This window comes from Melanotaenia boesemani, chromosome 9 (assembly GCF_017639745.1).
Source record: "Melanotaenia boesemani isolate fMelBoe1 chromosome 9, fMelBoe1.pri, whole genome shotgun sequence".
Taxonomy (NCBI): Eukaryota; Metazoa; Chordata; class Actinopteri; order Atheriniformes; family Melanotaeniidae; genus Melanotaenia; species Melanotaenia boesemani.
The window spans coordinates 36749531-36761550 of NC_055690.1; the positions used below are offsets into that span (position 1 = coordinate 36749531).

The 12020-nt window shown below is 44.5% G+C and overlaps 2 protein-coding genes across 2 annotated transcripts; one reads left to right on the forward strand and one right to left on the reverse strand.

Annotated features, from left to right (window-relative positions):
* Positions 1-223: 223 nt before the first annotated feature.
* LOC121646047 (olfactory receptor 8A1-like) lies at positions 224-2095 on the reverse strand. The gene is made up of 2 exons (XM_041994922.1): positions 1968-2095; positions 224-1836 (listed from the first exon to the last, which is right to left on the reverse strand). Exon 2 carries the CDS (start codon positions 1252-1254, stop codon positions 325-327), a length of 930 nt encoding a protein of 309 aa, XP_041850856.1. The 5' UTR covers positions 1255-1836; positions 1968-2095; the 3' UTR covers positions 224-324.
* Positions 2096-5018: 2923 nt separating this feature from the next.
* LOC121645846 (olfactory receptor 11A1-like) lies at positions 5019-7622 on the forward strand. Its single transcript, XM_041994588.1, has one exon. The coding sequence runs from the start codon at positions 5911-5913 to the stop codon at positions 6793-6795; it is 885 nt and encodes a 294-aa protein (XP_041850522.1). The 5' UTR covers positions 5019-5910; the 3' UTR covers positions 6796-7622.
* Positions 7623-12020: the final 4398 nt, after the last annotated feature.

Consider the following 12020-nt stretch of genomic DNA (forward strand, 5'->3'; position numbering starts at 1 on the left):
CACATTGTTAAGTTCATGAATAATTCAGATTATTTTTATTTATTAACTTAATAAATTAATCTTACACAATTTGAATTATTTCTTTATAAAATTAAACCTTTCAAAAACGGATCAAAGAATTCACACAACTTTCAAATATGCCTTTATCTTAATTAAACAATGGATTTCAAAGGATTAAATGTTTAATAAAAGTCATTTTAAAGGTTTTAATCGCGTTTACAGAATTCAGAGGCGATCAGATAAAAACTTTATTTTTCTCAGCATCATTTCTGACTCAGATTGTCAAACTTAACCAGTTCCACCCTGAAACTCCTCAGTTTCCAGTCAGGTTCCAGTTCTGAGGATGAACCGGAGGCGGATCCGGGTCCGGACCTGCTGCAGGTTTACGCCGTAGATGACGGGGTTGACGAGGGGCGGGACCACCAGGAACTCCGCCGCCAGCGCGTTCTGCAGCGCCGCCATGGAGCCGCCGGCGTAGCGAGAGAACAAGGTGTCGAACAGCAGCGACGCGGTGAAGACGAGCAGCGCTGCCAGGTGCGGCAGACATGTCTGAAGAAACTTCCTGCGGTCAGACTGCGAGCGCACGGCGGTCCGGACCAGGTGCACGTAGGACACCAGGATGAGTCCGGCCTGCAGCAGGTGCAGGACCACGAGCAGGAGGCCGTACATGTCGTTGGCCACCGTGCTGGAGCAGGAAAGCTTCACCACCTCCCAGTTGGTGCAGAAGACTTTGGGAATGTGGCGTTTGCAGAGCGGCAGCCTGATGAGGAGGAAGATGCCGACCGCGGTCTCCATCAGCGAGAGGCTCCAGGTGAACGCCAGCAGCTGCACCACCTTCTGCCCCGTCATCAGCGCCCGGTACCGCAGAGGCCGGCAGATGGCCTCGAAGCGGTCGTACGCCATGACGGTCAGACTGGTGAACTCACAGAACACATAGCTGTAGGTGAAGAACATCTGAGTCATGCAGCCGGCGTACGTGATGACCTGATGGTCAGCCAGAAGGTCGTACAGCAGCTTCGGGTAGAAACTGGATGCTCCGCAGATCCCGTTCACACACAGGTTGCACATGAAGACGTAGATGGGCTGGTGGAGCGTCTCATCCAGGCACACGGTGACAATGAGCGTCAGGTTCACCAGGACGGTGAAGACGTAGGACGTCAGAGCGAGGACGAAGATGGGACGGCTGGCCAGAGAGTCGTTCAGGCCCTGGAGCTGGATGAGGATCTGAGAGTTGTTCTGCATCTGCTCAAACATCCGACGGCTTCCAGGTCGCTGCAGTTTGATTCCTTTCAGCCGATTCTCATCTCTCCTACAAGCTCAATAAGCAGGACGAGGCTGACATGGTTTAAAATAACAATTCAAAGACGGTTTCTTTGGTGAGGAAATCCACAGGTTAGATTTTTAGATTTAATTTCACTTAAATTCCCCGTCATTAGCAGAACAAGTTACTAAACAACCCCAGAGAGGAAAACCAGAACCAGGAGAGGACAGGAGCGAGGGACAAAGAAAGACCAACCTACCATTACAAAGGAAAGAAAAACACAACCCGATTCAGTCTGTAGAGACAGAAAAGCAGCAGGGATGCAGTCAGAGGAGAAACCAGACTCAAACGTTCAGATCAAATGAGGCTGAACGTCTTCAGGAGGCCCTCATGGACACGGATCAGCTGTCAGACAGAAGCTGCTTCCAGCTGCAGCAGAACGTGTGAAACATAAAGGTCTGTTTGCTCGTCTCCGTTCAGGTCAGCTGACAGGAAACAGATGGTGCTCCTGGACGGAGTCAGGAATAAACGTCACATGGAAACATGGGTTTTAACGCTCGTTTCATCCGCTGGCCCTGAAAGACGTTAAAAGCAAGATTATTTTATCTAAACTCGTGTTTCAGTCTGTCATCAGAGTGAAAGAAACAAACATAAAACGTAGAATCACACCAGCTTCCAGGTGGTGGTGCACAGCGCTGATACGCACACACATAAACCTGCATCCGTTTTCACAAACAGATTAACCCTCAGAGTCTGGTCTCAGGATTCCTGCTGCAGGACAAGCAGGCTGCATCCATCATGGCTGGAAGATGTGTGAGGACGTTCTTCAGCCCGGAACCGGAACCTTTCTTGTGTGACATGTTTGTATGATGACGTTCGGCATCAATTCATGAAAAAAGACAGAAATAAAAGTTTCTGACAAGCAGCAGTTAGTAACACGGCAGCTTTGCTTCCATGTTGATGGGAAAGTCTCGGCTAAAGATGTCAGTCTGGTAAAAATCTGGTTATTATGTAAAAGGCTGACTTGTTTTATGAATTACTTGTTATAACCTGTCAACCTTGATTCCACTTTTTAATGCATCTTATTGACCTAAATAAATTTGTTAAAAAACTAATTCTTTTTTTATTTGACTAAAATTAGACTAAAACCTTTTTGAGTTTTGGTCGAATAAAACTATCAAACTAATAAACATTTTCATCCTGAAAACTAAAACTGAGATTCTGCCACAAACAACACTGTCCCAGAGGTCAACGGTCATGTCAACATGTTTGTCGCTGAGACTTCGGCCACAGTAACTCCCTCTGCAGCTTCTTCCAGTCAAAGCTGTTAACCAGAGACCAATCAGCCCGAGCTCAGCTGTGGTCTGACTGGTCCACCGAGGACGTCGCACCTCAGGAGTCCTGGATGTTTATCCGTGTGTTCAGGTATGATGACACCAACATCAAACTCCACTCACACACTTTCTAAAACTTCTCTGTAGATCTGAATCAGATAAATCTGATTTTTACCACCAGACTGAAGTTCCAAGTCCAAACTGGCTCTAAGACAGCTGAGCTGAACCCGTCCTACAGATCCATGATGTCTAAAACCAGTTTATTGTAGGGACATCAACTATGAACAGGCTGAATGATCAGACTAACTCTGAAGGTCCTGGGTTTGTAGTTCAAAAGCAAGACTTGTTACCTAAATGTGAAAAAATATAAGTTATTAATTAAGAAAATAGAAGCAATCAAAGCATGAATCAACAGAAATGAGTTCATTTCTTATGATCCAGTAAAAGTAGATGATATTAAATGATGGTTAATAATGATTTGAACTGAGAGAAGAATGTCCTGATGAAGCTTCATCCATCAGAGTCGCTCTAAATGTTCCTAAAGTTCACATCTCAGATACGCGTTGATGTTAATAAAACCTACAAAGAACACTGGATCCATTTAAAGCCGTAACACGATCAGAAACTCCTACAATGACGTAGATTCAGCTTGATCAGCTGTGACGTTGACATGACAACCATGACGCTATCGGCGTAACACGGAGAAATCTTCCATCTGCTCCTCCCTGGAGCGAGACGCTTCCATCTCCACCTGCTGAGAGAATCTTTCTGTCTGATTTCCAGCTGGTTGACGTGTTTTCTGACTCATGCGCTGTGTCCTCTAACGGAAACCGCAGTCTTTGCGTTAGCTGTTAATGTGAGAGCCCGTGGTCCTAGCGTTAGCTGCTAATGTGAGAGCCCACAGTCTTAGTGTTAGCTGCTAATGTGAGAGCCCGCGGTCTTAGCGTTAGCTGCTAATGTGAGAGCCCGCGGTCTTAGCATTAGCTGCTAATGTGAGAGCCCGCGGTCCTAGTGTTAGCTGCTAATGTGAGAGTCCGCGGTCTTAGGGTTAGCTGCTGATGTGAGGGCCAGCGGTCTTAGCATTAGCTGATAATGTGAGAGCCTGCGTGCTTAGCGTTAGCTGCTGATGTGAGAGCCTGCGGTCTTAGCATTAGCTGCTAATGTAAGAGCCCGCGTGCTTAGCGTTAGCTGCTAATATGAGAGCCCACGGTCCTAGCGTTAGCTGCTAATGTGAGAGCCCGCGGTCTTAGCCTTAGCTGCTGATGTGAGAGCCCGCCATCTTAGCATTAGCTGCTAATGTGAGAGCCTGCGTGCTTAGCATTAGCTGCTGATGTGAGAGCCCGCGGTCTTAGGATTAGCTGCTGATGTGAGAGCCCGCGGTCTTAGCGTTAGCTGCTAATATGAGAGCCAGCGGTCTTAGCGTTAGCTGCTAATATGAGAGCCCACGGTCCTAGCGTTAGCTGCTAGTGTGAGAGCCCGCGGTCTTAGCATTAGCTGCTGATGTGAGAGCCCGCCATCTTAGCATTAGCTGCTGATGTGAGAGCCCGCGGTCTTAGGATTAGCTGCTGATGTGAGAGCCTGCGGTCTTAGCGTTAGCTGCTAATATGAGAGCCCGCGGTCTTAGCGTTAGCTGCTAATATGAGAGCCCATGTCCTAGCGTTAGCTGCTAATGTGAGAGCCTGCGGTCTTAGCGTTAGCTGCTAATGTGAGAGCCCGCGGTCCTAGTGTTAGCTGCTGATGTGAGGGCCAGTGGTCTTAGCATTAGCTGCTAATGTGAGAGCCCGCGGTCTTAGGATTGGCTGCTGATGTGAGAGCCCGCGGTCTTAGCGTTAGCTGCTAATATGAGAGCCAGCGGTCTTAGTGTTAGCTGCTAATATGAGAGCCCACGGTCCTAGTGTTAGCTGCTGATGTGAGGGCCAGCGGTCTTAGCATTAGCTGCTAATGTGAGAGCCCGCGTGCTTAGCGTTAGCTGCTGATGTGAGAGCCTGCGGTCTTAGCGTTAGCTGCTAATGTGAGAGCCCGCGGTCCTAGTGTTAGCTGCTGATGTGAGGGCCAGTGGTCTTAGCATTAGCTGCTAATGTGAGAGCCCGCGTGCTTAGCATTAGCTGCTAATGTGAGAGCCCGCGGTCTTAGGATTGGCTGCTGATGTGAGAGCCCGCGGTCTTAGCGTTAGCTGCTAATATGAGAGCCAGCGGTCTTAGTGTTAGCTGCTAATATGAGAGCCCACGGTCCTAGTGTTAGCTGCTGATGTGAGAGCCTGCGTGCTTAGCGTTAGCTGCTGGTGTGAGAGCCCGCACGTTAGCTGTTTGTTGTTTTAAAACAGGAAATACCTACTGAACTGAAGTGAACCATCAAAATAATTCCAACCTGGTGAGTTTACTGGCCGATACTACCTCTGCTGCCACCTTCAAGTTAGGAGGAGAACCTGCAACATGACACCAAAACAACGTGCACTCCCTACGCTCGAGTGGAGAGAAAACTCACCAGCGACAGCTACGCCATAGCCGACTGCACACAACTGCCGCACGATAAATCTGCCTTTAGCATTAGCTGCTAATGTGAGCGGTAATATGCTGCAAAATACTTTACAGGTGAATGTGACATCGTCTCACACAACAGGAAACCAGCAGTGTGTGTGTGTGTGTGTGTGTGTGTGTGCTAAGATCCCAAAAAAGTTAACTTTCTCCAATCTGCTTCAAACTTTGTACTCTGTGTTGTCTGCCCAGGGGTGGCTGTTTTCAGCTTCCACAACCAAAGGCTGTAGCAGCGGTACGTTAGCAGGTGTCCAATGCAGAGGCTAGTGGACAACATGCACTTTGACCCCAAAGTCAATTAAACCATAACTTTAGTCGCCATTGACGCCAAATTGCCCCAGGCATTGGGCAAATATCACTGCGACTGTCCAACATTCTTTATTTTTGATATTTGATTAAATTACCTTTATGTCAATAAAAACTCCAATATGAATATCTTAATATTTCTTTAAATGAGAGAAATGGATGAAAGTTTGGTTCTTCAGCTCGGTTTTAGATCCGTCCTCATGGAGCTTTTTTATGATTAGGGTTGTACCTGGAAACGCTGCTGATAATGACCTCAGGGTGTTGCAGTGGGAGGAAAGTTGGAGGTTTAAAAGCAGCAGAGATGGACTCAGATCAGTTGTCAGGGCCTCTCTTGAAGGTTGAGGTGTTTGTCATGATTGGGGCTGTTCTGGTGTGAACTGCTGGTGCTTCTGATACATTTTAATGCCTTTTACTACTTTAAGTAAAGCAACAGGAGCGCGTGATCTGAGCCGGTCCTGAGCAGAGACTGTAGGAGATGATGAACTCCACTCAGGTTTCTTTCTTTGTTCTTGGTGCCTACATTGACACCAAACTGCTGAAATACTTGTGGTTTGTGATCTTGACTTCGTTGTATGTGCTGATAATTATCTGCAACGTGCTGCTGATGGTGCTGATCTGTGTGAACAGGAGCTTACATGAACCTATGTACATGTTCCTGTGCAGCCTGTTTGTAAATGAGCTGTATGGTAGTACAGGCTTGTTTCCGTTCCTGCTGGACCAGATCCTCTCTGACCTCCACACGGTTTCTGTTCCTCTCTGCTTCCTGCAGGTCTTCTGTATGCATACTTATGGGACAACAGAGTTCACCACCTTAGCCGTCATGTCTTACGACAGGTACCTGGCCATCTGCTTTCCTCTGCAGTACAGCTCCCTGATGACAACGGCTACAAATGTCTGTTCTACAACATCACTGAGTTTCTCCTTGCAGCTGTGTGGAAACGTCATTAACAAAGTTTACTGTGACAACTACTCTGTAGTGAAACTGGCCTGCTCCGACACAACCGTCAATAACATTTATGGACTTTTTGTCACTGCGTCCAGTGTTTTCCTTGCTGTGTTTTTTATCCTCTACACGTACATGAGGATCCTCCGAGTGTGTTACTGTGGGTCCAAACAGACCCGACAGAAAGCCGTCAGCACCTGCACGCCTCACCTGGCCTCTCTGCTCAACTTCTGCTGTGGTGGTTTCTTCGAGATCGTACAGAGTCGGTTTGATATGAGCAGAGTTCCCATCATCCTCCGAATCTTTTTATCTTTGTATTTTCTAACATGTCAGCCACTTTTTAACCCGCTCATGTACGGACTGAAAATGTCTAAAATACGCAGCACGTGCAGGAAGCTGTTTTCTTTCCAGCGATGATGTTTGTTCCGAATGAGGAAGAAAATACTCTGATTACTGAAATAAACTAAACCTACTGAATGTAAACGGCTGTGGAAGATTATCTTTAAGTCAACGAGTCATGTTAAAAGTTTTGGGGTTTAATGTTTAAATGGAGTAAATGTATAAGTAGACAGACTCCGTTTCTAACAATCAGCAGCAAACTGCTGGATTCTGCTCTGATCTGGTTATCAGGAGGATGCTGTGATCTGTGTGGTGAACAAACTTCCACATGTTACAGTAGCTGTGAGCAGAATTAAAGCACAAGCAGCATTTATTCAGCTACTGAGACGCCGTTTAAACCCAGTGGAAGTGACGTCCGTCCCGGCCTGAAACTGTGAGCCTCAGCTGGGAGGACGAACACACCAACATGGCTCACTTTAAAGATAAATGAACAGGCTTACTGTCGTTCAGACATTCAGACTTGCTGCAGAATAAATTATGATGCACATATTCCTGATTAAACACAGTCTTGTTATAAAAACCAGGTTAAAATTCTTTAGACTGGAAGCCACGATGAGGTCAGTCCGCTCTGAATGGACGAGTGAAACTAGCTGAAAACTGGTCCTTGTAGCTGGAATGTGTTCAGCATGTTTTACTCCACATGCTGAGATGTTAAAGGGACTTCGTGGGTCTGATGGAAGTCAGATAAAAGCTCGGTTTCCTCCTCGGACTGCGGTACCTCCAGCCTGGAGGTTGAACCTGCAACTGTCCCAGACAGGGATGGGTCGGACCTTTGATGGTTCAGTTTCATGCATCTGACACCAGAAGTTACAGCTGGTTCACTTCCTGTTGTCTCTGCTAAAAGGATGTCTGTGCTTCTCTGGCCTCAGCTCTGACCTCCAACCCTCCCATCTGACAGCTGGACCTGAGATACAACCATCAAGGAGACTCAGGAGTGAAGCTGCTGAAGGATCCACACAGGCTCAGGGATGGACCTGAAACACCTCCCACAGGACTCCCCAAGAGACGCGGTCAACCACGTTCTCCAAATCCACAAAGCATGTAGACTGGGTGGATGAACTCCCTCCAAGATCCTGCAGAGGACACAGAGCTGGTCCACTGTTCCTCAAGACTCAAACCACTGACCCTCCTCTCCAGGACCCCTGAAGAGACCTCACCAGGGAGGCTGAAGAGTGTGGTCCCTCTGTGGCGGGATCACACCCTCCGGTCCTCTTTCCACCACAACTTCCAGAGCCTTGAGGAACCGCAATGTTTCTGCTGAAACGCTGCGACGTGCGTGTGTCTGTTCTTATTTGTATTTATATTATTTTAATGTGTTTTATCTGTTTTATTGTAGTGCTGTTTTATTCCTATTTTGTTTGATTTAATTAGGCGCATTCCGACAGAGAAGTTCTAAGAACGCAGTTCTAATAACTGTCCTAGTTCTAGGAACTACCTTCTCCAGGGGAACTGTTTCATGTTGCATTCGTACATGAGTTGGGGGCGGTAGCGGGACCGATGTGATGCATACGTCTGCGACAGTGACGTGTGACTTTAGCGCCACATAACAACAAAACAAAACCCGCTAAAAACAAAACAACACGGCAAGCTAACATGGAGAAGGAAGAGATCGTAGTGTTCATGCTCTGCTAGATGGAGATGTTACTGATGGACGATACAACCAGGCGTCTCACGTCGAGGCTGGAAGGCTCCTGAAAGTCAGAAGATGAAGACTCCAGCGGCAGGAGATCCGCCGCAGACAAAGGAGACGACGTGTAAGTTTAACTTATTAAACATGCGCCGATTGTATACGTGTCTTATGAGTAAACATTTTACAGTTTTTACAGTTTTCTACTGTCTGTGTTACAATAAGTAAATACTTCAGACGGCGGGTTTATTGTAACCCGTGTTCTGTTTCAGACGTTGCTGCAGCTCATTGAACTCCTCACCGTCCGGCTGGTCCGGAGCAAAGCTGATAACTAGTGGGAAAAGGTTGTTCTCAATTTTACCGATGAGCAGTGGACAGAGAATTTCTGTATGTCCAGGGAGACATTTCAATACATCTGTGGCTGCTTGAAGCTGCACTGGAGAGGATGGACACAACCACCTGCTGCAGGTACTGAAGGAGATGGAGAACAGCCTGGATGTTTTACCTCCTGCCTTCCAGCTAATCACTACACACCTCTTCATAATAAGCATCATGTTCTGGAAGTTCCACAGACAGAACATACATGTATACATGATGTTCACATTTAAAGAGAAAATGTTCCATAGAAAATGCATCATATGTTCATTTTTTTTCTTTTTTTCTTTTTTTTTTGTGTTATGTGTAAAATAAAGATCTCATCATCTGCTTTAAGCTTTGTGTGTTTTATGGAATCATCAGTAGAAAGGTGGAGGAGTAATTCGTCACTGAAGGGTTGGTTGTGACTGAGTTATGGTTTAGAATTATGAGGACATGGTCACACAGATTTAGCGTAGATGAAGGTAAAAATATAAAAAGGTGGTGAAATGTTTACAGGTGTGTAATTTGTGTCAGATCTTGGTTAAACATGATAAACTTCGTTCTGTGATATGGAGCATATTATAAAGTTGATAAACTAACGTAATTTACAACCAGGGATAAGAATTAAAATGTAGCGGCCAAAGATGGATTATTTAATACTTCATAGCTGTGATAAGTTAATAACAACTCAATATTTTTATTAGCTAATATTTTATAGATGTGATAAGTTAATAACTACTCAATATTTTTATTAGCTAATATTTTATAGATGTGATAAGTTAATAACTACTCAATATTTTTATTAGCTAATATTTTATAGATGTGGCCAGAGCACATCTAACAGACACAAACTGAAAACTTCAGACTCTTTACAAAGTCATTTATTTTTTTATAGTGAATACAGCAGAGCAAAAATAACTATTTACATGTGTGTATAAGCTGCATATCACACTGGCTTTTCCTGCCGCACGCAGGAGTCATTTGCTGCGGCGTTGCCCGAGTAAACATGTCGGTGGTACAAACTGTCCAATTTACTGTTTTTTCGGTTCGTCCCGCTCCGGTTGTCGTGGTCCTTAATTTATTTGTAGTGTTGTGTGAGTTTTCTACGTGCGCTGCGTCGCGTTATCCCGCGTTCTCTGACTGAGAGCTGATCGTCAGGAATATTTTTATATTTCGCTGCAAACCTTCAAAACCTCTCTGAAAATCCTCTGTGGCGTAGACGGTCAGAAGAGCTTCGACCTCCTCGTCGGTCCATTTATCGCTTGCTTGTTGTTGTTTTTGTCCGTATGTGCAACCGTGTTTTTTAAATGTGGCGGGGACACAAAATGCGGAAATCTGGCAAGGGGCGGAGCTACCAGTCACCAAACACCTACGTCATGAGGGTTCCTATAGAACCCCGCTCAGACCCTGCCTCGGAGCAGGAACTAAAATGGTTCTAGGAACTGAGGGCTTTGGTCCCTAGTTCCTATATGTCGGAATGCACGAAAAAACGGCCTGGTTCCTGAAAAGGTTATAGGAACTGCTAAAGGTTCCTACAGTCGGAAAGAGCCTTGTTCATTTTATTGTTGACTGGGTGATTTAATGTTTCGTCTTGTACACATTTTGGTCAGCTGAGGTTGTTTTTAAATGTGCTTTACAAATAAACTTGATTCGACCTGGAAGTCGTTCTCCATGGCCTCTCTGAACTCCTCTCATACCCAGATTTTTGCCTAAATGACCACTAAGCTGCTCCTGTTTAGCCAGCCGATACCTACCAGCTGCACCAGGAGCCCCACAGACCAAAAAGCCTTCAAACGATTCAAAATCTTTGTCATTATGCAGGCAAGGCAGTTTATTTGTAGAACACATTTCATGTACAGGACAAGTCAAAGTGCTTTACATAAAACAAAGACATTACAGATATTTAGAAATAGTAAAAGGCATCAACACATAATCACAATAAAATAATAAATTACATTAAAATGATTTATTTATTTATTTATTTATTTGTTTATTTTGTTTGGATCCCCATTAGCTTCCACAACTGTGGTTGCTAATCTTCCTGGGGTCCAAAATCAGCATACAATTTTACAGTTTATTAATACATAAAATATAAAATTATTCAATAACTGTAAAAAACAGCAATATACAGTAACATTATCACAATGGAGAACCATGCAGAACAAAATACTCTTTACACAATAAATAAATATCAATAGTTCATCTCTAAGAATCTCTGCTTTATAATTTTCTTAAAAATTAATAGGTTTTGGATTTGCCTAACACTGGATGGGAGTGTATTCCATTCTATAGCGGCCCTATATAAGATGGTTTTCTTCATGTAATTAGATTTTGGGCTTGGAACTATGACCATGCTGTTACTGACTTGGCGTGTCACATACTCATGACAATGACCACTGAATAATATTTTGTCTTTAAAATAATTCTGTGTGTTATTTGCCAAGACTTTATACATGAACAACAGAAGACTACATTTTACTTTTGCTTTCACAGTTAGCCAGGACAGTTTATTATGCATCTTCTGGACATTAGTGCGAAAAGGACAATGCAAAACTACTCTTGCTGCTCTGTTCTGTGCAATTTGTAGTTTTTGTAGATAATTTTGGGCTGCACTGGACCAGACTACTGGGCAGTACTGTAAATGACATAAGACAAGACTTTGAACAACATTTTTTAATATATCGGTTGAGCAATATGCAGAGCACTTTCTTGCCATAGCGATGCCCCTGCCCATCGTTCTGACAATGTGATTTAACTGATCAGACCAAATCAAGTGGTTATCTAATCTGATGCCCAGCAGTTTAAATTTGGTGACCTGTTCAACCAAAGCACCATCTATATATAACTTTGGTGAGGAGACATTTGGCAACATATCTCGTTTGCTAAATATCATACACTTAGTTTTAGTAATGTTGAGTACCAGTCTATTCATTTTCACCCAGTCCACTACTGTGTTTAGCTCATGCTGTAGGCTCCCATCCAGTTCAGGTATTGTAGATGCTGCAGTAAAAAGAGTGACATCATCAGCATACATTACAACACTAGCCTTTTTGACCACATGAGGTAAATCATTTATAAAGATTGAAAATAAAAGTGGACCCAAACAACTTCCTTGTGATAGGCCACATGATGTTATTATACTGCTAGATAGACTACCATTAAAAAAGACCTGCTGTGTCCTATTGGATAGATAACTATACATCCAGGTCAATGCTGACTGAGAGAAGCCATATGCTTTAAGTTTAGCAATAAGGAGACT